The sequence below is a fragment of the Battus philenor genome, unplaced genomic scaffold (genome assembly GCF_028537555.1).
Source record: "Battus philenor isolate CCGP_79_NKW_IND1 unplaced genomic scaffold, ilBatPhil1.0.hap1 SCAF_13, whole genome shotgun sequence".
Classification (NCBI taxonomy): domain Eukaryota; kingdom Metazoa; phylum Arthropoda; class Insecta; order Lepidoptera; family Papilionidae; genus Battus; species Battus philenor.
Window position 1 is genome coordinate 7,404,568 of NW_027181675.1, and position 25,120 is coordinate 7,429,687.

The window sequence follows — 25,120 nt, forward strand, 5'->3', positions numbered from 1 at the left end:
AGGCATATAATTTAATTAATGTTTAAAAATTTAAATAGAATGTTCTAATTAAAAAAAAACTTAAATAATTGGAATAAAATAAATTCTTTGATCAACTTTTCATCTTTACATGAGTATTGATGAGTACATTTCACAGCTGTTTTAGCACTTTCATAAGCTGTGGAAAATTAATGAACAATTTTTTTTTATTTCACAAAAAAGGTATTTTTTTGCTTACAAAAATCCTGATCGGTTAGAAAAAATATGAAACAAAACCGTGGTCAAAGTGATTTGCAGCAATTTTTTTTATTTAAACAACTTGGGTAACAAATTTTTTGTTATACATATGACTATTAAAGTAACATAACAAACTGTAACCTAAGTTTGCCTGGGATTTGGTCACAAATTTGATTTCATGTAGAGTGAAGTAAACCTACACTCTTGTATTTTTAAGATGCTTGTGTCAAATATAGATCTACACCATTTGTTACATAACTTTGAAGATAATGAATATAAAAAAGCATATGATTCAAATTTTAGTTTTAATTTTTACAATAAGGTTTTGCACAATATTCCTATTTATATCATTTTCTGTTATGCTAATGTAAGTTTATTTATATATATGCCATCTGTGATGCACTGCTAAGGTTTATATATTTTTCTATCTCTTACTTTTCAAAGTTGTAAGTTTAACTTATGTAAAAATAAATAATAAACTTGTTATAAATATATAGATAATTAAACTAAGATCATTATAATGTTGTAAAATTTTCGTCTGTCATCATAACATAAATAATTTCATGTAGTTTAAGTATATAATAAGTTGACTATATCTTTATATGTTCTAGTCAATGTATACAATAAATTATTTGTGGGTCGATTAAAGGCGTATATAAGCAAAAGGTTTATAATACAGGGACCATTTCAATCACTAATTTGTAAATTTTCAATCATTCTCCATTCAAAGGAGTGACTATTAAGTACTTATGTAAAATATAGGACAATTTCACTATATGTAATGGAAGAACTGTTTGTTAAATATTTGTGAATATTTTAAATTAGAGACCTAGTACAATTAACGTTAAGAACAAGCTTACATTTTGATTTTTATATGTACCACTGTAACGATCTTTGGTTATGGCTGGTATATCTTAAAATTTAAAAGGGTAAAAATCCGGTATTTACTTGTACATATTTTTATACCATACAAACTAAATTCTTTGTGAATAAAGTAATAATATTTAAAAATTTTAACTGCTAATATTTTTATTTAGTGCAAGTCTGATTTTTTGCTACTAAATATCATAACTGTTTTTATTGCTTATTGATTTACATGAAATACCAAAACGCTACATTTAACGAAGACTGAAACCTAATAAAACATATCATTTAATTGTGTATTTTCTCGTCACTGTTAAAACATATGTTATAAAAGGATGCATATAATTAATACATATTTTTATATCGATCTACTTTCCTCTTTATTTCGGAATAAACTTTAATTATTTATAATTCTACTATTAAAAAACACTATTCTGTACTCGTGGTTTTATAGTTTTAATTCAGGCGGACATTTCGGAATCATTACAGGGTCCGCAATCGCGGTTACGTAATTAATATTCAATGAATAGTTGTACAAGTTGGGAAGAATTTTAACATTTTCGATAGCTGAATATTTAATTTTTTACTTGCTTTGTTCTGGTGATTTTAAATATGTAAAATTACATTTTCTTATAAATACTTGAATCAAATACGACGATAACCTTTATAAGTTGACACAAATGAAAAAAATTACATATGTATAGTTTAAATATATATAATAGATGATACAATTCTATTTGCAGTTTCGTGCTTATTTCACACATTTACCTTTATTTTCTTTTCCATGTCCGTAATTCATTCCTATACAGAAATATAAATTTAAGTAACATTAACATTTAAGAAATGTGAAATGACTTTATTATTACTGTAATTATCTATTTAAATAATATATAATAATTGTCCAATGTTGTGACGTAAGTTCATGACGTAAACATTAAACAGGCTCATCAGTTCGTGAACTAAATGAAATACGTATATTTCGCTGTAGTAGCAATACAAAAGTAAGTACAATAATTAACCATTAAACTTTCCCAACTTTTTGACTGCGGGCCCTAGAGGATATACATTCAGTTATTGATTGCATTTAGTTTATGAACAATATATATATACGATTTTTTTTATGTATTTAAATTATTTCAAATTGTAGCGGTGCAGTGCGATAAAATTTCTTTTATATCTAAATTTATAAAAGTAAGGCATCTTTTTCCTTATTTTTACACTTGATTCTGCACTTAAAAAAGTATGTAATGATTTTTTTCTCCAACCTTCATAAACCATAATTTGAATATGTACATACAAAAATATTAAAATGTACAGTAAACATAAATTGTATTTTTTATTATTGGTTAGAAGGGCAGGGGCCTAAATTTATAATAATTAGTATTTTACATCAAGAAATGTATTCGTTTTGATTAATTTGATTTCAATTTAAAAGTCATTTATGTTTTGTTTTAGTCAGTTTTATAAGGTTTACTAGTATAACATGATATGGTTTTAGGGAGATAACATGAAAACATTGTGTATTTTAAAATGTTTAAAGAGATTTGGCACACGTTTTTTTAATGTTTTTATCACATTACTTTTTGTAGCTTTAATCGTCAAGAGATGTACAGAGTGTTAAAAAAAATTCTAAAGTTCTTTATGGTGATTAGTTATATTAATGTTTTATTATTGTCACATACCTAACTTAGCTGTAAATATAAATAACGATGCAAATATTTGTTTTATGTTGTGAGTATGATTTATGTTACAATGAAAGTAGGAACATAGTCTGTACACAGTCACTATGCAATGTTAAAAGTAGTATTGCAATAAAATTATTAAAAACCATGAAAATTGTTTCATTATAAATTTTTTACTAATGTTATTATTGGTTAAAACATTAAATCCACCCTCACAGGATGTAATTAAATTCAGTGTGTTATTTGATTAAAGATATTTAAATATCATTAATATTAAATTTAACGAATTAATTTCGCAGAATATTAATAAAATGTAGTTCATGAGGTTAATTTTAGCTTTTTCGATATGAATTTTAAATCATCATGATCGTGTTGAGTAAAAGATAAAAAAATAACTGTAATTTATCTCAATACTACTAAAATATATTAATAGTCAATTTCCGGACTACAAGCTCATGCAATGTTTCTGTTTATGTGACGTGTACGATTGTTAGCGGGGAGTTGAAACTGCACATATAAAAATGTGCTTCAAAATTGTTAGTACTATGTCATTTTAAGCTTTGCGAAGTTACCAAACTAACTCTTGTGTAAATTACTAATAAAGTTAGCAAAAACTTACTTTTAATGTACTTTTAATGCAAGCAGAATTTTCATTAAGTCGACGAAGTCCTTTGATTCTAGTAATGCTAGCTTGAACCATTGATTTTCAAATATTGAATATTGTAACGATCAATTAAAGTTTTACTTAATAAAAATTTCGCGCTTTCAATCTTAAAGCAGCGTTATCCCAGACTTACAACTTTTAAAACCTAACAATTCTTTTATCGACAGCCGCAAGCCAATTGCCGAGATCAAGGGCCTATAAACAAAATTGAAATAGATCTTCACCGCTGTTTTTCTAAAACTTAAACCTTGCTAAATATGTTTAATTTTTCCCAGATATACAAAAATAAAAAATTGACAATTAAAATATAAAAAAGAGAATGTATATTGAAGAACGAGTAAAGGGTGACCATAATAAAACATTTTCTCAAATTTTCAGCCTTTGCTCGAAATCCGTCGACTGTCAACAAGATAATTATTTTGGCTCTTACTCCCGAACGAATAGGTTAGCAAAGAGCCAATATAATATAAATGTTTAAGTGGCAGCTACATAATCAAAGAGCCATATTTGATTTGCGAGCCATGGTGTGCCGACCCTTAGTCCAGAGAAAATAAATCTTTCTTTACCCTCAACAAAAGGGAACACGGCAACGTGTAACACCTGCATGCCTTGTGCTTGTGACGCGTGACTAAAATTTGTATATGCTTCAAAGAATGGTTTGAATAATAAATTCATGTCCGGCAGCACGCAACGGAACTGATCTGAGTAGCGCTGTTTCTTGTAATACGAAGAAACGTTTCTGGATAGCAGCGAACACAGGCGACCATTACAAACTCGATAAACCAAGTTACCTAGAGCCAATCAATAAAAAGCTGTATATGTATAGGACGAGACAACGTCCGATCATTTTAGATAGTGGGCTCGTTGGAGTTTCTTCCGTCACTTCTCTCTGTTGTCGGCTATCTGGTGCGCTTATGAGTCGGAATGCTAAACGTGTATTGAGTGACAACCGAAGCCAAGGTCACCCATCGGGAGCCTCTGTGTGTCAGGTCACAAGTTTTATTCTTTCTAGAGTTAAAAACGTGTTTCAATGACACACCGACAATAAACCATGACAAAAGAAACAAGAACAAGCTTTAAAAAACAAAGGCTTCATTTACTGTCGCTTATGCCTTTTTCGTTTTTATATACATTTTAAAAAATGATAGCGAGAAGTAATTTCAAAGCTTTTAAACCTTACAATATAATGTAAGTTTTCCAAGTGACATTTCTGTGTTGGTGGAGATTGGTTGGTTTGAATATTAGTTATTGTCATCCAAACGCAAAATATGCTCTTGCGAGTTGAACTCTGTGAGAGTAGCGAACATAGCGCAGATTTTTATTCTAAGTGGGGCAAATTTGCTTACCAGCCTCTTTGGGGACAAGGATGAATTAAGAATGATTGTTCAACAAACATCGTTAGGTAGCCGGGCCATGAGGACGTTTTCAAACATCGGGACGGTATCTCATGGTAGCCTCTCATCAGATGGAGATAAATAAGCTTCTGAAAATTTTGCACCGTAATGTAGCGCACCTTACTTCTCGACCTCTTCAAGTTATTCGACCATCAGACTCTCTTGAGATCGTCACCCAGAAGCCAAGAGGGTATCCACCAAGTTCAATTCCATCATCGTTGTCGCAGACGATAAGGCAAGTAGACCGGCCATATAAATTCGTCTTAGCTTTACCGTGGATGACTGTTTTATAGTTACTGAACTACTGCCTCCCCCGCAAAGATAAAGCGGTGACCTCTTCGGGTGGGTGTCCATCTAAGTTAAATTCCAAATGACTGCAAAAGTAAAGTTTATAGAATAAGCAATAGGTTGCAAAAGTTACATATCTACGTACTATAAACTTGTACAACGTAGATACATAAGTAATGTGAAACCTTTTGATTCCTAGAAAATGTGTTGATTATTTGTGATAGAAATATGTTTTATGTAAAATAAAACCTCTGAAAGATTTTATCGTTTTTAAAAATGTGTTCTTTACAAATATTACATCGTTTACATAATTTTTTTAATGATTAGGAAATTAGTGTATTTATAGAACTATTTATTTATTTAACTTATTTACTATTTGTGTAATGGCTTATTTAATCTGATTTATTTATTTAATTTAATTAAATTACCTACGTTGAGAAAGTAGTACAAATGTCGTGGAATAACTACATTCGCAGAAGTATATCTTGAGAGCCCATTGCAACTGGTCATTCATATAGTTTCATACTTAAAATCTATTTAGCATCGCGATGCATTTTCTACATACTATGTAAACAAGGTTCGTATAAATAATCGATTGGATGCGCGCGCCGATTCGTCCATGTCTAAGCTCGATCGTAGTCTTAACATTAAACAACTGAAGCTGATAACATCGTCAGCTGGCTAAATAAGGTAAGTTTTAAAAGCGTAATTCAGATCAATGTTATTGCCCGAGTTGTAAAAATATGAGTAACATAATTAAAAATTAAATATAATAACAACATGTAGGCGTCTAGCCTAGATAAGATTCGACCTTCATTCATTATTATTTTTTTAGCTCAACATAATAAAATAGTGGAAAATTTTATATTTTTTTTGTAATAGGTTCAAACAGGAATTTATAAATCAATAATTTATTTAAACGCAGAAAAATATTTTTGTTAAAGTATTTTATGTTTTTGCAGGCACCATGCCGGGGGCAAGACATAAGATTTTAGGTCATGTGCTCTCTGGGTTTTGTCATAAAATGAATCGACGTAAACCTATACATGGTGATTCCTTGGATACTCCATTAAATCGATGTCTTACTACGTTCGATATTACTTTATTGGGTAAGTAACTAAAGCAGGTTTCTGAACAACAGTATTAAAAATCATGTAAAAACAAATGCTCGTTTACAGGGGTTGGACACATGGTTGGAGCTGGTATCTATGTCTTAACGGGAACCGTGGCCCGACACATGGCCGGCCCAGCTACAGCGCTTAGTTTCTTATTTGCTGGCGTGACATCTACTCTAGCGGCTTTATGTTATGCTGAATTCGGAACTCGAATACCCAGAGCTGGAAGTGCTTATGCCTATACTTACGTTAGCATTGGTGAATTTTGGGCTTTTATTATAGGCTGGAATATTGTTCTGGAATACATGATAGGTAAGACAATGTTTTATTCTTATAATTTATATTCAAAATTAGTATAAAAACCTTAATATAGTATAGCAGTAGTGTATAGATTTTTTAGGTGAAAACAAAACTTGGAAATGATTTTCTCTAATTGCTATACTAAAAACGTTTGCGAATGCAATCACAATAAAATTCGATTGTGTTTGTTGTGGGATCCTTGTCAAAAAAGAACTGGTAAGGAACTATCGTAACTTTACTTTAAGTACAGGGGTGTGGTTATAGACGATCTCAATTTTTTGGTGTCTATAAAATTAAACTATTCTGATATTCTTCTTTTGACGTAACCATGTACTTAATTGTTACAAATAATAAAAAGTGTAAAATATATTAAATGAATATGTAGGACGCTGATTAAATGGACATAGCATTTAAATTAAGCTTAAATAATATCCAAAATTTAGACAGTAATTAAAGTATGGTAATTAATGAATGTATGTTTTAGGTGCTGCATCAGTTGCTAGAGCTTGGTCTGGATATTTGGATGAAATGTTAGATGGGGCGATTAGTAATGCGACTATATCAGTAACAGGAGAATTGCACGAAACACTACTGAGTCGGTACCCTGATGTTTTGGCTTTTCTTATTTGTATAGTATCATCACTTATCCTGGCCGTGGGTGTCAAAACGTCTGCCTACATTAATAATGGTCTTACGATATTAAATCTTCTTGTGATAGCTCTAGTTATATTTCTTGGGTTTTACTACGCCGATATCAGTAATTGGTCTGAGAAAAATGGAGGTTTCATGCCATATGGCTTCAGCGGAGTGTTGGCAGGGGCAGCAACGTGTTTTTATGCATTCGTTGGTTTCGATAGTATATCTGCATCTAGTGAAGAAGCGAAAGACCCATCGCGATCTATTCCAATAGCGACCATTACATCGATGGGTTTGGTAGCTTTTGGATACATTCTCGTTGCTATAGCTTTGACACTAATGGTACCTTATCAAACGATTAATCCGGATGCTGCTTTGCCAGCAGCCCTTGGTGCTGTTCACGCTGAATGGGCTAAATATGCAGTTGCTGTCGGAGCTGTTTGTGGTATGACAACAACTTTGCTTGGATCATTATTTTCATTACCCCGTTGTTTATATGCCATGTCCGCTGATGGTCTTCTCTTCGGTTTTTTAAGTGACATGAGTAACAACAAATCACAAATACCGATCTCTAATCTCATTATATCAGGTTTGTCGTCCGCATTCATAGCATTGTTATTCGACTTGGAGAAACTTGTTGAGTTCATGTCTATAGGCACATTGTTAGCCTACACTATAGTGAGTGCTGCTGTAATAATTCTTCGATACCGACCTGTTTCAACAGCTGATGACAAAAGCTTTGGCGTACCTCAGTTAGATTCTCCGTGTGACCGCGAAGATAGTTCTGCTACTGGTACACCGGGAACTGACGGAGGCTCTTCTTCTTCGGAGGTATTTTAAAATACATATTTTTAAATATAATTTCTTATCAAACATTATTTGCTCAAATTTCGTTACAGACTCCGGTTATAGTGTTCTATGGCATGGTATTAAATTATAATGATTTGGAAGACGCTGGATGCAGGTCGCTTCCGACCGATTCGATTGGAAATTGGCCCACGTCCAGCAGTGGACACCTTACGGCTAAAATTATGATAATGTACAGGATTTTTAAGAGTGTGAATATCAAAGCGACTTATTATACCAACGAGTAAAGAGGAAACGACAGTATGTTTCGAAAGGAACATTACATTAAATAAATCAATGTGTAAAATAATTTTTATCAACTAATCCCCTATAAATCAAGATTGTTTTGCATTGACAATAACTCCCATAAACGCTAATTTTGTTCGGAAGATTTGTAATATCTATGTTCTCTTATTTCAGATGTTCGAGGCATTAACAGTAGGTCGTTTACGGGCCCAGTATGCCTGGCTAGAACCTTTGGCTGGCGGTAGAGCTCCAGGCAGTGCTGTCACTGGCTGCGTATACGTTTTCACTGTAGCTGTCGCAGCTCTTTGCGTTCACAATCACTTCCTGGCGGAACCTGCCGGACTTTGGGCTCTATTACCAGATTTCGTGCTTAGCTTCATTATAATTGCTTGTAAGTATATTTTTGAGTTAATTCATTATAGCGCTACCGAAACCATGGCTTAGGAAAGCGTAACTTAGAACAGGCTGAGGGAGAAGATCATGAGCGTCGCCGCCATAGGCATTAACGGCGGACTAACGGAACTGGGCGGTCTGTAGTCCCTCTTGTCTAATGAGTTTCGTGATGAACGGAATTCGCGCTGAACACAACCGCATTTGACAGGCTAGATACGAAAGCTCGACTCAGGGTTGACACACCATAGGCCTACTTTCAAAACTTTCCGTAACATAAACAAACTGCGAAAACTCATCAAGACTTCTTACCATTTCACGCAACTACTAAGCGGGCACGGGTACTGCAAGCAGCACCTGCACCATTTTTAAATAATCGATAACGAGACTTGCCCATGTGACGGCTCCACAGTACAGACTTTTCACCACTTACTCAGACACTGCTCCCGATTCGAATCCAAAAGACGTAACTACCTGATATTATGTGAAAACCTTAATATACCTCCGTTCAACTTACTGGACCTCCTCAAGAAAAAATCTACAGCAGAATCTTTTGATGAGTTGGCCCGGCACATTGTCCTAAACCTCAATGCATTTAACGGTCTATAGTACTTGGGCAGCGACTTAAAATGATAATAATAATAATATAATTTTTAGCTGTATATACTCACAAGAGAAATTGTGTAAAAAAATGTAAATAATTACAAAACGCTGTCGTGCCTCGCAGCTGGGAGAAGAAAGATCCGTATCAAGTAACGGCAACCCTCTCCCAACTGTCTGCGTGTAGCAAAAAAAAAATATTGTCAGAAAAACACTAGCGACACAAATAAGAATTAATAATAAAAAAAAGTCCCTCTTGAAGGGCATTGCCTATGGCGAGGTACAGCGGTTTCGGCAGCACTATAGTAATCTCGACCGGCACCATCGGATGATCATCGGATATTATAGAAATGAGAGGATGAGAAAATACTCCGTAAAGTAGTGGATTATACAAACTACAAATGAAGAATATATGTGTAATTAAACAGGGTGTATTTCTCTCGTGTGTCTATTTGCAATATAAAATAAGATAGAGACTAAGTTACACGGTTAACAATCAAACATGATTGATTGAAGTAATTATTCCTAGTTTAATCTAAGTAATTTTCCATTAAAATATTTATTTTTATAAGCGTATAAAGTTTACACATGCGCCATAACGGTGGTTGGTGTCCATATTTCGACGTGCATATATAAATATAAGAATAGTAATATTTTGTATAAAAGCAAAGTAATTAAAATTTACAGGTTTGGTGGTGATTTGGGCGCATCAGCAAAGCCCTGCGCGGCTCCCGTTTCGCGTGCCCTGGGTTCCTCTGTTACCTGCTGCCAGCGTGATGCTTAATGTTGAGCTGATGGTCAACCTTAAAGCGTTGACATGGGCACGTTTTGCTATTTGGATGACTTTTGGTATGTTAACACCATTTTTATAATACCTTATTATTAATGTAATGAATTTTATCATTGAAACGAGTAGAAATTTTAGCTAGTGTCTTCAGACGACTTTAACGAGATCGCCTTTCCACTGTGGGTGGACGTCCAACCCAGCTCTCGCCGGTCCGTGGTCTATACTCCAAAATCTTAAAGCCTTACCGACCTTCCGTTCTAAATGCTATATGGCCTACAGATTACCACTACCACCGCAATTTTTTTAGTAGTACATGAATGTATAAAAAGTAGCAGTTCATTTTTAATACAGCTAAGATTTTAGGCAATGAAATAAACATTTATAGTCACCTTTTAGTTTAGTCTGTTATGGGGGACAGATAATGTTAATAATCATAATAACTTCAGTCGTAATAAGTCCACTGCTGAACATAGGCCTCCCTCATAGATTACCAAAGAGAATAGTTATAGTAGAGGAAAGCAGACTGCATTCAGCGTTAATGGACAGCGATATTGCAAGTAAACTATAATAATTAATAAAACATTTTTCCAAGGTCTTCTGCTCTATTTCCTCTACGGCATCCATCACAGCAAATTAGGCGAAGGCGTGACTGGTCTTTTATCGCGGTCGGGAAGCGGTGGAGGAAACAGCGGAGGCTGGGGCGCCGTGGACAAAACCAGTGCAATCGCACGACGGGTGGGACGACTGGCGCGTGGCTCAAAAGGCGATGATCGGAAACCAATTATATGTGACGACGAGCTCGCCAGGCGAGATCCGTGATTTTAAATTGTTATACCGTTTTATAATCGCTAATGATATTAATCGGTGTCAGTGAAAAGCTTCAATAAATTTGATAAAATATTGTTTTTATCATAACTATAGGTTATTTTAACTTCTTAGTTCTCGGAATTAACAGCCTCCAAATCACTTTACGGAAGTCATTTTACATGACATTAAGATCGTGTCAATCTCGGTAGTGACAGGAAAAGGACCGGACATCTTTTGGCAATTTTTTAAACATGTAGTATTCGCTTTATAGTCCCATAGGCAAGTCGCCAGATTATATAGTGGGTAGTAGACAATAGATAAAATGTTATTTTAATCTATCGTTTACTTTATTAGCCAAAGTTTATTACATTATAATTGTTATTTATCTTAAGACTACGTGCGAGATATTTGAAAATTATTAAAAATATTAAATCGATATTTTTAACAAATAAGGGATTCTTTACAGTCTATAATCGTTTTTAAAAAAATATCAGTTATTTTGCTTTACGCGCACAGTAGACTAAAAAGTGAATTGAAATAAGATTTTAAAGAATATAAGACGCGTAAGTTCTATGTTTAACATTATACGTCAATAATTGCAAATTTTATCGTTAAATATTGCTTATTGTTATTTGTTATAGTGTAATACAAGCAATTGTTCCAAATTATAGATAATTCTATATAAGTTTTCATTGTTGTTCTCCATTCAAATGTTTAATTGTTCATAAATTATTAAATATTCCACTATAAACTGCCAGTAAATATTAATTAATAATCTTCATTAAATTATTTGTGTAAATTAAACTTAACTGTAATAACATTGTACACATGTGTTTGAATTGTGTAGGCACAAAAAAGTGCACAAATTAGCTGCCTGTGCATTTAGCTTATACTTTAAGCAACAAAGCAGTATCAATTGTTACAAATAAAATCAATATTAAACAAGAAAGATCTTCTAGTTTTAATTTTATTACAGAAATCACATAATAATTGCAATAAAATTAATATTAGTATGGCGACTTAAAATCCATTCAATTATATTGGCAGAAAATGAAACAAAATAATTATTATACAATTTTATTTAAATAACTGGATATCTTACTAATATCTAAATTCTATTATAGTTTATTGTCACTGTATGACAACTACGAGTTTTCGATATTATGCCTAAGTGCTTGTTTCATGTGGTCTTAAAAATATTGTTGCAGGGAAATACTGAATATAAATACAGGTAATTTTATAATAATGATGTTACATTTATTATAAAATTAAAAAAAAGTTTATCAACTGAAATACAACCATAATCATTAACAAGAAAATAACAATTGAATATATTGCTAATACAAAAAAGTCTTCGTGTCATTGCTTTTATAGGCGATAATTTATTTTGTGTCAATATATATGCTGTTATTTATTGTACAATAGTTCTTCCAGATTCTAATAGTTTCTGATAAACGTGTTTGCATTTTTATTGTATTGGAATGTTAACCTAGCTTAAAAAGACCGTTAACTATTGAACTGGCGAAGCATAAAATGTCATCTAGGTATAAATATTGTATATTTAAATGTTTATGTGTAAATAAATAAATGTGTAAAAAATCATAACAATTTCTTTGAATTGGGATGCATATTTATCTAAATATGTATTGAAATATTATAGAAGTTATTCATTAATTGAAAAAACCAGTGTGCAAATTCAGTGTGACTGCGAAAATAGTTAATTTGTTAGGTAAATTAACAATTTTTTATAAACCATTGAAGCCGCACCGATAATTTCCCAACAAAAATAACTTTCTGTAAATATTAATTCAAATATCCGATCTCTATAGACTAATCATAAATAAATAAAAATAAACTTCAATTATTTTTGTACTTTTTAAGAATCAGGAGCACAACCCCAAGTCAAAGATATATTATTTAATAATCGTAATCATATCACATACAAAAGGTTTAAATTAAACTAAAATATTACACTATAAACATGCTAACTGCTAGTGCACTGTAAGACAGAAAACAAAGACACAATTTACTTGCCGAATATTAATATTTTAATATTATCATTAACTTTTTTCTATAAAACTCACCATAATTTTAAATCCCTACATATCCTTTACTGTGTTCAGTACACTAACTGGTTGGGTTCAAATATTGTAACTAAAGTAAAGAAATTGACAAAAATTTCTTGTGCATAAGATTATCTATGTAATTGGAATTTTCAGTCTTATCTGCCAGACTTCACAATTTGCCATGCTGAAGCTGGAAGCCTTTGAAGACGATTGATGGTGGTGCGGCCCCATTGCAACCAAAGGAATCCGGCTATTAGACATATAACTGTCTCAATGTAAAAACCATCTATGCGCACATTACAAGCGCCTCCTTTGTCCTTGCATAGCTAAAATAAATGATGTAATTAATAATGACTTCCTTAGTCTCTTTATTCATTTATTGATTTACACCAATTTAAATAAAGTTCTCATATTTGATACTAGATTATAAGATGTATATAATAACTGTCCATTATTTAATAAATGTAAATTGACTAAATAAAATTCGAATTACAAATTTTTTCTTATACTAATTGTTTACGTTACAAGACAATTTAGTCCAGGAGAATAGCACAATTTCTGCAATTCTTAGACTAGCTATAAATTACTATTGGTTTTGAATTTCACATGATCAAGAAGTGTTAAGTTTTTATCATTAAAAAGTTATAATAAGCTGTTAATAATAAATCTAAGTTAGATACAGCTATTAAGTTTAAGTATAAATTTTACTTACTTCCGTTTCCAAAGATGATGAACATGTGTTATCACTAAAATCAGGTAGTGAACATTTTTTATAAGTCAAATGGTCGATGGCCCATAAAGCAAGTGTATTAGGCCAATTAGTTCCCAAATTCGAAACAGTATTCAGTAAGGTCATGTATGTCCCTCCAACTGCTGGATCTGACACTTTAGCGAAGAAAGCCATTACTGCCACAAACATACAATAAAGACAAGTCTGAAATCAAATAAATAATTCATCATTTCACATCCCTGTATGTTATATATATGTTATTGAATTCTCTTCTTGCTTAATAATTTAAAAAAATCTCAATAACAATTGTCGAGGCTTCTATCTCAAATGGTGAGATTTCTGATCTTTAATCATTTGGAAAGTATAGTATAGTAATTCTTTATAAATGTTATCAGTTATAGGCACTCTATACACACATAAAAATATTTTTTTATTAAAGGTTTTTCTTATAGTTTTTTATGATAATGAAATCTGTTTTTCTCAAATATAAAATTGAACATAATTATTTACAAGGAGTTTAATATTAGCTAGTAATTTACTTTAGTTGTATTTCATGACCAATTTTTTTATAAACAAATGCATATAAAGGTGGTTATTTAAGAACAATAAAGTATTTTTATTGAAATACAATTGTTTTGTGAGTTAGTTATTCTCATTTCAAGCTTAAATTATATATTTACAGTTTTTCCAATAGACTAACCTGGTGGAATATGTACAAGCACATTAGTATAAAAAGATAAAAATAACTAGGCCCAGAGTCGCCCAACAAGCTAGGCGTTACAGCCACAAGTCCAGCTACCAATGGCCCAACAAGTAATCGTAGAGGAAATGCGCGAAGCCACAACGACAATGGTGCTGGACCAGTTGTATACTTTGATAGTATCTGTAATGAAAAAAATGTTTTAACAATAAATTCACGTAAAATGTTGTAATAAATAACCGAAGTAAGGAGGAAAAATATTACAAAACTAGAGGTACAATTGTTATACAGACCACTGGCATTATAATCTGAACTGGAACTAATGGAACAGCTAGAAGAGCAAGATCCTCTCTTGGGACACCAGCCTCCACTAATTTAAGCCCAGAAACTGCATCACTTGCACAAAATCCCAACTGAAAACACAAAGAACAGTTGATTTTCCTAAAAAAAGATGAAAAACAATCTTTTTGTTAAAATGTAAACAATAGTAAAAAAAACAGCAAATATCCATTAAAAATTGTGACCAATTATGTGTTTCATTGTGACCAATAACAGATATGCTTCCAAACTTTTGGATGGTGGTGTATATATATATAGATATGTATATATATATGTATATATATATATATGTATGTGTATATATATATATATATATATATATATATATATATGCCATGTTGTTCTGGCGTGGAGCCCGCCACTTTTCCTCCAGTGAATGTTGCATGAGGCGACGGATGGATAAATTTCTAGAGGATAGGCAGCAGCATTATCTGAGTATATTAATACCACACGGCAAATGCCAATGTGCCTGGTAAAGTTGGCGATTATAATATATCCCCCTTACTGGGAAGGCCTATGCCTTGCAGTGGGCGGCTATAGGCTGATGCTAATGATGATGATGAAAAAAATGTTCACATACAACATGTATCAATAATATTATTTAGTTCCAATTCTAAATAATGTTAAGTTAGATAATATTCAAATAATTTTATACTAGTTACAATCAAAAATATCATATTCACCTTTGCTGTAAACAGAACCAAAGCTAATTTTCGTACTGCAGGCAGCTTAACTATTGTGAACAACTGGTGATAAGCTTTTACAATGTCTTTAACACCTTTCACTTGGCTATCTTTGGTATTTAGGCTCTCATTTGCTTCATGTTTAAATAATGCCACAATAGTAGTAGTAACAATGAATACCCAACCCCAAAATAATAGAAAACTAGATAATGTCACTAGGCCAGTATCTTCAGGAATTGTTCGCAAATATTTATTGCAGAAATATGGAGATTCTAGGGCAAGAAATAGAACATAGCCAAGAAAGAATCCAGCGGTTTGACCTACAGTATTACAAGTTGAGGCATGACCAACATTACATCTGAAAGTTATATAAATCACATTTAAGAAATTTAATGTTACTTTTGTAATTTATAATTATTTCTTAAATAACAACAATAAATCTCTAAGTAAAAAAAAAATATAATGCTTGTTCAATATTTACCTTTTTAACATGGTCAGAGCCCATCCATCTACAGCTATGTCTTGAGTGGCAGCCAAAAAATTTAATAAGAGAAAAGAGATAGTTAAAATCATCATGGAAGGGGCCTGTTCATCTGACCCCAACCATTCTGTAATACTGTATGACATTAGAATCATAACAATGCCAATGAGGTATTGTACTGGTACCAACCATGTTTTTCTTCTGCCAAATTTAGGCCAAAAAAGTGCATCAACTATAGGGGCCCAGAGTAATTTAACACTAAAAGGCCAATTAACAAAGCTAAATTCAGCCTGAAACAAATAATTGTTAAAATAAAGTACTGTTTCATTATTGAATTCATAATAAGATTCTGGTAGAGAATATTTACTTGTTGAGTATATGTGATTCCTCTATTTTGAAGTAACATAGGGATTGCACCAGCCAATCCCAAGGGGATACCTTGGAGAGTATAAAGAAATAATAGAACTGCTATATTAATTTCATCACCCTTTATATTACTGTGTCCTCCATTAAAACTTGAATCACCATTCTCAATAATTTCATCATTTTCGGCAGAACGTTTCCGTTTTGTTAATGACATTATAAGAGCATATAGAGCCTGCAAGTGCAAGAATGTTTTTTTTAAACCATGATTTGATCAATGAACCAGTTACCAGACATAAGACCAATCTAAAAACAGTCCAAAAGTAACTTTTATCTTCAAAACATAAAAATGGTATTTAAGTCAGATGGTAAATCAATACAGTTTGAGTTTGGTGATAAGAGAATAGAAAAAAGTTAGTGAAAGCAAGTGAAAAACTAATTGTGACTTTCACTGTAGATCGATATTTATGAGATGAGTATTTAATTCTTTAGATGATGTTGGTGTGAAAAGAAAAAAAAAACATCCAAGTTATATCCAAAATATTATTGTACGTAAGAGAGGCACTAAAAATACTACTAATGGTTTTCATGTTCTCTACCACATATAATAAAAAATTATTTACAGGCCAACCTGAGTATTACACGTCAGTGATTTATTCCTTTTAGTATAAATTTAATTATTACCTTAATTTTCACTATTAATATAATATTCAGATATCGAGATGTATTCCGATTATGGCTGTTTAGTATATTTTTATTTAGGGCATATTTTCTGTGTATCTAATTAAAAAAAAACTTAAAAATACTATTGACACATGAGTATAATGCGAACACAAGCAGAGATGGATCAAAATTACATTGCTTTGACAATTGACATCACCGTCATCAACATCATGGTTTTTTTTATTTATAGACAGGTTTCTGATACCTTGAAGTCTCAAATCGTCGGTTTTGGTATCACATATAAAATAATACTTTCCAAAGGAAAGCGATATTACGATCATAATATATAGTATTTGAAGAACTGAAGTAGATGATATAAACCCAAATTAAAAGTATTTATATTAACGTAATGGGTGAAACATAACTGAAAACTATGATTGCATAGTTATTCAGATAATAACGAGTTTTTAAATTACCTTATAATGAAAACTATTAAGTTTTTAATTACACATCATTTTAAAAAGCAGCCACTTATAAATAAATGGCTTTTTGAATTTCTTTACAACTGTTGACGATTACAATCTAACATCTATTTCTTTCACTTGATTTGCAAAATGTTGTTGAAAGAGGTATAAATTGCAGCGTTCCGGCTAATATAGAACATTATCATTAATTTATATAAAATTATGTGATCTTATAAATATTTTTCAAAAAACTGACTTAATGGTTGGTATTTTCAAACTATAGATTTCAGATAGTTATCGAACTTTATAATATATAAATAGACATTACCCGATTCAGTGTTAGTGGAAATAATATTTGACTCTTAGCTATATTTTTAACATAAAACCAGCTTATTATAATAGAGGACTGTAATTTCCATAAATGTTGCCGTGTTTTAGAAAAAACTGACAAACGGTGGTTGTTAAAATAATTTGCGTTACTTAAAAACGTGTATGTACTCTCATAGCTGTCAATGTCGTTCTTCAGCAATGTTTTGTTTGACAATTTAGTTGTGAATAAAATAGAATCGTTTTTATATAAATTAACAATATTTATAAATCCTTAATATTTTTGCAACTTTTCCCTATCAATTTTGTATTAAAGAACTTTAGCAAAAGTTATAGTTTCAATTAAATACTAATATGAAACAATGAGTCGTTCATGTTTCCTTCGATGTTTACTTGATTCGCATGCGCCTATAAATTTACCGCATAATGTGGAAGTATTGGTTGGTCGTAGTAAACTTACAAAAATAAAAGATCAATCATGTTCTCGTCAACAAAGTAAGTGTAAATCTTATTTATTATTATTATCTGTTTTTTGATAATAGTAATAATTTTGGAATTTTTGTTATTCACAGTTAGCTTAAAAGCCAATTGCGACAATTGCGTTGTTGAAGTTAAGCAGATTGGTGTAAATCCTTCAGGTCTAGATGGGTTTTTGTTAAAACAAAATTGTGTATACAAAGTTGGACATGAAAGTAGAATTGAAATTCTTTTGAACAATTATGTACATGTTATCGAATTTGAGCCTCCTCCTAAAGATTTTACGCCAAAAGGTAATAAAAGGAAAATAGAATATGATGAGAATTCTCGTAAAAAAAGAAGGTGTAGTAATCTAGATGACAATTTAAATGTTAAAGAAACCATGGAGGACTTATGGGAATCAATTGATTTGGGTGAATTGTACATTTACACTTCAAAAGGTGTCAAGTCAAGTAGTAAAATAGCTGCCTTTGATATGGATGGAACTTTGATTAAGACAAAATCTGGAAAGGTTCATCCAGTGGATACTAATGATTGGCAGTTGGCTTACCCAGTTGTTCCAACAAAATTAAAGGAACATATAGATAAGGGGTATAAAGTTGTGATATTAAGTAATCAAGCCCCAATAGGAAAGGGTAGAGTGAAGATAGAAGATTTTAAAAAAAAGATAGAAAATTTAGTCATCAAAATTAATATTCCTATTCAGGTTTATATTGCTACAGGGAGAAGTTATTATAGAAAACCAACTCCAGGAATGTGGGAAACCTTAATAGAACAGGTTAATTCAAATTAACTTTTCTCTCAATTTAGGTAATATCAGTTAGTATAAATGACTGCACCTATTTAGAGGCAGATTTAAGTGATTGGCGATGAGCTTATCAAAACATAATTCTTTAAAAACAATGTGTATTTAGTTACACATAAATGTACTTGTAAAACTTGAAAACAGCTTCTACTATGTAGTACCATGATATTTTTAACATTTTTTAAAGATTAAAGTAAGACATACTGTTACAGAAAAATGATAAAATACCAGTGGATATGAATTCTAGTTTTTACTGTGGAGATGCAGCTGGTAGAGTTGCAAACTGGGCACCAGGTAAAAAGAAGGATCATTCAATGGCGGATAAGTTAATGGCTGAAAATCTTGGGCTTAAATTTTATACACCGGAAGAGTTCTTTCTTGGACATTCAATGTCAAATGTGCCTATGACCAAGCCAGACTTCATCCCTACTGATGTTGTGAAAGAACCTTTTAATGAGGACCTAATAAGTAAAGAAAAAGAGGTAAGCAATCAATCATAATATCTTGTTATTGTTACCTTAAATCTTGATTAATATATGTAATAGAACTATATGTAAGAAGTCAATGTTTTTTGTCAATTTATTAAAAAAAACTACTCATACTGTTTTATACAGGTTGTCCAATAAATCAATATCAAGCTAAAATCAGATAGTAGGGCAGGTAATAACTAAAAGCTGAAAATGAGTTAAAATTTATGTGATTCGATTGATTTAATAAATCAGTCAAGTTTTGATGTAGTAATTATTTGTAGTCCATGATTCAACAATTTTTTTTTCAAAACAAGGCAGTATAGAATTATACATGTTATATATAGAACATTTTTCATGATAATATGAAAGTGAAAAAAAAGATTATTAACAACTGTACTTATTTTAAATAGTGAGTTTAAAAAAAATGTGACAGATTTTTTCAAAAAATTTTAATTTAGCCATTGCCTGCCCACACGGGGTTGGATTGATATTGGTTTGTGGTAGAATGTCTCTTGATTACAACAGAAGGGTTCAAAATTTTTTAATAATGTCACATACACACAAATATATATGTATAACAAATAAAAATATCTCAGGCACCCAAAATGTATATAATTTATTCTAAAATTTTCAGATACTTGTTTTGGTTGGATATCCAGGTAGTGGGAAATCATTCCTAGCAAAACAAATTGAAAAAAAGTCATCATCTCATTATGTAACTGTATGCAGAGATGTATTGGGTTCATGGCAAAAATGTGCAGCTGAAGCAACCAGGTTGTTGCAGGTAAATACTTTCAGCACAAATCCCTTATCAAAATGATTTGTATCAACTATAATTATCTGTGACATCATTTGGTGACAGTTAATAATTCATATAAATCATATATCACATTGAAAAGTTGAGGATCATTATTCATGTAAAAATGTATATAATATACATTTTTTCTAATACTAAACCTATATTTTAAAATAGAGTTTATTCTTTAATTTAACATACATACAATTAAATTAATTTTCATAAACATATTTACATACTTACATTTATTTATATTTAAATAAATAACAACATATATTTAAAAAAATTTTAAAATATAGCAATCAAATGATTAAGGGTCTTAGTTGCAATCAGAAGCATCTAGGCTAAAAATAAAGATTACATTCTTGTAATCCAGAAAGATTTGATCTCTTTAGGGGATAGAATAGCAAACACTTTGCAAATATTTGAAATCTTTCAAAATATGTATTATAATTTCATTTATACAGCATGGAAAGAGTGTTGTAGTGGACAGTACCAATCCTGATGTTGAATCGCGTGCCCGTTGGACATCGCTTGCCAAACAAATGAATGTGGACTGCCGTTGTGTTAAAATGGCAACCACAAAAGCCCATGCACAGCATAACAACAAATTTCGAGAGCTTATGAAGATCAACCATTTGCCTGTAAATGATATAGTTTTCAACACTTACAAGTGAGTAAAATATTTTAATGTTTGCAAGTAAATTTTTTTAAGCAGTGGACATGTTCTACTTAAAAGTGCATATAAAATTATCCTTATAATGGTTAGAACTGTTTGCAAATTTGTTCCAAATCACCATCATCGAGAGACGCTGTTTCTGCTATAGATATTTGTGGCAAAGGAGACTGATTTTCACATACTTCATTCTCTTACTGGGTAGCTCTTTTGTTTCTAAGAAGCTTTGAAAAAAAATCACTGACATCTGGATGTGAAGAGTTAGAGGCCTTAGGCTTTAAACCTTGTTGTCCTTTACATGTATAAACATATGTCAGTGGAACTTTTAAGCGCTGGAGACTGCTTCCTTAACAAACCTATTTGCAAGTTTGTCCAAGAAATTTATGAAATGCAAACGTCACAACTTCAAAATGGCTTAAATTAATCCACATTAAAAGAAACCCTATAGTAGTGTTGTGTTGGCATTTACAGCTTTACTGTGTCTGTGATAACTGAATCCTTAATCTGCTTGGCCTAAATTTCTTAATTTTCTTAGCTAGCTAGATTCAGAAGTGGTCTAGCTCTTTAAGTCACTCAGGCGTAAATTCCATGTCGGGACTGGGACTAGGGTCGTCGAGAGTACAAGAAAGAGATCAATCACAGCTGGATCAGTGGCAATTTCTTAGTTAGTTAGTTTATACTTAATTGTTCACAACCTACATTTGAATTGTCAGTATTAATACTTCAAATATCTCATTCAATAATAATACAGAATCTTAAGTGTTAGATTACATATTTGTATGTAAATTGTATTAAAACAATGTGGAATAAATTAAGATTTAACTTTAAACGAGATATCTACCTAAATCTTTGCTATAAGTATGCTTTAACAGAACACTAGTAAAATTAAACAAATTAATAAACATTGTAAGTGTTGTTTAAAAGTAGTATAGGTCATAAGTTTGCACTGCATGCAGTGCAAACTTATGACCTTATTTTATTTCAAAGAAAAACAAGTTTCATTTAATAAATTATCTGTTTCAGGAATAAATATCAAGAGCCGTTAACTAAAGAAGGCTTTAAAGAAGTCCTTGAAGTGAAGTTCAATCCAATTTTCGAAGATGAACAATCTGAGAAGTTGTATAGAATGCATCTTTTAGAAAAATAATTAAAATTGTCTTAATATTTAAAGTGTAATAGTAGAGTTCCAAAAATAAAATAATTATTTATTCAGAGCGGATTTTTTATTGCAAACAGACATTAAATTTACACAGTGTATACAATTGATTAAGTTAATAGGCCATTATAATTATAACTTTATTTTCAAATTTTTTTGATGATAATAATAGCGATTTTTAAGGAAAACATTGCCTTTTAATTCTATAAAAGGTATTGAATAATGTTCCAATTTTTTATAACATTTTTTAATATACAAATGAATGATCTCGTCATTTATAGTGTAATGGCTTTAAGAGCAGATGAATTTTGTCATCTGAAAAACTATTTTCTATTATATCTTATCATCTACTGTAAAATTGATCTTACATACATAATACATACTATGATGCAGTTGAAAGTTGCTTACAGAAGTAGCTATTACAAAGTCATAAAATAGCACCTAATGTACGACCTTAGAAATAATAATGGTAATTTCCGAAGTTGTCCGAAGTTGAAATCTCATCTCAACATTAAGATTTAGTACTAGTTATAATAATTGCTGCGTAGAAGCATAATTATCTAGCATGAAAATCACAATTATCACGGTACCGAGTTTCGCACACTATATTATGCCGCCGAATTTTCGTTCGCAGCGCCACTCTATGTAATCTAAAAAGTTTTAGTTAATAATAAATATGCAAACGAGTTAATGACATTTTATTTTCAGCTTTCCTTATATAATAGCTTTTTATTTTTTTCAGAGACCTAGTGAAATAATCATCACTATTTTCAGAATTATTATATGATACATGTTTACATCAAATTATCCGAGGTAAAGTTAATCCCAATATTTTAGTAATAATAGAACTTTATTACATGACGAACAAGTTGCAACAAAGGTTTATTCGGCGATACAAACTGTTTATATATACTAAAATCCGATAATTTCCGATTATAAGTTGATTGAAAATAATTCATTCTTAAAACATCCGTAAAAGCCTAAAATTTACGACAATGTTAGAGCTTTGTTCTATAAGAAAATTATATTATGGACGGATGAATAAACTATATGCTTACTTTAGCTATAAATAAGTAATTGAAATTCTTTATTAAATTCTACTGTCATGTAATGTCACTTATGACAGTTTGTTTCGGGAGTTTGACTTACATATAAACCGCCATAACGGTACGCTTTGGGTTTGAACTTTTATAATTTTAGTTAAATCTTATTGTGTATTTCTTATTTCCAATATTTTATTATTAAAGCTACAGCAAGGCAATGTCTACAATCACAAAAATATTTATAATGTAAGCTTGCGACGTTTAATTTTTAACGAAATCGAGTCATGTCATTGAGGTGTTAGCCTTTTTCACTTTTGTGAAAAATATTATGACATGTTTCTCGCCAGTGCGACTCCACTTTCGTCAATCATATGCTTGTTACAAGTACAAAGACCTCTCTGTTGTATCTTTTGTTTAAATAAATGTCTATAACGTCATGAATTTTAATTCACTAGGTTTAGGTTTGTCTATCACCACATGGAGTAATGATGACGATAGTAGATTCCTGTCAATCACCATCTGGATCTAAATTTTCGTCTTCATGAACTATCAGATTGTCGAGACTCGAGTCCGAGTCTGACTCCTGTCATCTGTAAAAAAAAATATTGTTATAAAAACTGTAACTCCAAAATTAAATCAGAACATTACACAAACAATATAAACAATTAAAAAGTTTTAATATGTCATAGATTTAACTGAATTAAAAAATTAATAATGTTGATTATCAAGATTTTAAATTAAAAAAATTAGCTTTAACACTTTTGCTACAAAATTGTTTAACTAACTGACAATAACTAGCTTGAAATTTGATGTGAATAAAAACTTGAATCCTAGCCTACTTGAAAAACTACTAGGTGTATGCGTGCGAACGTACGAAGAGAGGAATGAGCGATGTATTCCGCCCACTGCTACTTTAAACGAGCAATATTTTCCGAAGGTACTCGAGTGGCGACCACAAGCCGGTAGATGCGGGCAGCGCAAGACCAGTATTGATGGGATATTTGGGGAAGGTCAATGCTTTGCTGTTGGCGTCTGTTTGACGACTATTGACATGATGGTGATAAATATATAGGCGTCAAGGCTTCATTTATTTAATAAAAATAATTCTAAAAATATTCCTAAAACATAAAAATTTTAAATATTCATGTCCGACCACGATCATTCCGGAGGCTTATATTTTCTATCCTTGTGCCCCAGTTTGTGAACATTTACAATGACCTTTGTTATCAGCGTTACTAGGTCCTTGAAAATTCTATCTTCTCAGTAATTTATACCCTGGAATTATCTCTATTAACTGAATATCGATAGTCATACGACTTATTGTTTGAATCTTCCATTGAATACCAATATTAAGATATTTGTAGTATAACATTTTTATCTGTTAGGAACTTTAACAGTTTATGACCATTGATCAGTGAAATCGGCGACATACTTCTTTACTTAAGACGTTGTTATCACGACATGAAGTCTTGATAACAGGTACAAATTTTGTCCTGGACATATTGGTCACTCTTATAGTTCAGGTTGCAGTATTACGTAAACTTAGGCTCCACTTTTTGATAAAAGTTGTTGAGAAATACGGATCTCTTTGTTGTGGATATGTCTCGTAGCAAAGCGGAACACAACGAAATTTTAAGGCATAAAATCGTTTGTCAAGTGAAAGTTCGAGTTCAAAAATGAAATGACTTGAACAGGAAAGTAAGAATATTACTATAATAGTATGCTTTACCAATGACAAGTCAAACTTCTGGATTGCATGCATTATTTAATGGAATATTACAAAAAGAACATGTCAAAGAGATATCTATAAATCATTACAAAGAGGTTCAAGTGTCGCGAAGTAAGTCAGTTTAGCCAAGCTGATGAATGAGAGAATCTAAGCAGGGGCGGCTTAACCTATAATGCAGGGTTTGCAATGCACACGGGTGCCGCCGTCTAAGAGCATTTTGTTTCAACTCGAAATAAACATTATTTCACGTATTTAAAGTTTAGAAGCGGCCAGGCAGCGCGGAGCAATAAGTGTTATTCTGCCGTCATAAGAAGAAA

At 31.4% G+C, this 25,120-nt stretch overlaps 3 protein-coding genes across 3 annotated transcripts; 2 read left to right on the plus strand and 1 right to left on the minus strand.

Annotated features, from left to right (window-relative positions):
- Window positions 1-5,757: 5,757 nt before the first annotated feature.
- LOC137933220 (cationic amino acid transporter 4) lies at window positions 5,758-12,401 on the plus strand. The gene is made up of 7 exons (XM_068777075.1): window positions 5,758-5,798; window positions 6,071-6,217; window positions 6,287-6,535; window positions 7,008-7,990; window positions 8,426-8,642; window positions 9,929-10,090; window positions 10,621-12,401. Exons 2-7 carry the CDS (start codon window positions 6,076-6,078, stop codon window positions 10,845-10,847), a joined length of 1,980 nt encoding a protein of 659 aa, XP_068633176.1. The 5' UTR covers window positions 5,758-5,798; window positions 6,071-6,075; the 3' UTR covers window positions 10,848-12,401.
- Window positions 11,906-17,017, minus strand: LOC137933221 (acetyl-coenzyme A transporter 1). Its single transcript, XM_068777076.1, has 8 exons — window positions 16,882-17,017; window positions 16,202-16,432; window positions 15,835-16,124; window positions 15,354-15,711; window positions 14,625-14,744; window positions 14,332-14,514; window positions 13,614-13,835; window positions 11,906-13,227 (listed from the first exon to the last, which is right to left on the minus strand). The coding sequence occupies exons 2-8, from the start codon at window positions 16,412-16,414 to the stop codon at window positions 13,057-13,059; spliced, it is 1,557 nt and encodes a 518-aa protein (XP_068633177.1). The 5' UTR covers window positions 16,415-16,432; window positions 16,882-17,017; the 3' UTR covers window positions 11,906-13,056.
- Window positions 17,018-17,860: 843 nt separating this feature from the next.
- On the plus strand, window positions 17,861-22,067 carry PNKP (Polynucleotide kinase 3'-phosphatase). The gene is made up of 6 exons (XM_068777250.1): window positions 17,861-18,146; window positions 18,224-18,906; window positions 19,146-19,415; window positions 20,038-20,187; window positions 20,667-20,872; window positions 21,899-22,067. Exons 1-6 carry the CDS (start codon window positions 18,014-18,016, stop codon window positions 22,020-22,022), a joined length of 1,566 nt encoding a protein of 521 aa, XP_068633351.1. The 5' UTR covers window positions 17,861-18,013; the 3' UTR covers window positions 22,023-22,067.
- The last annotated feature ends 3,053 nt before the right edge of the window (window positions 22,068-25,120 follow it).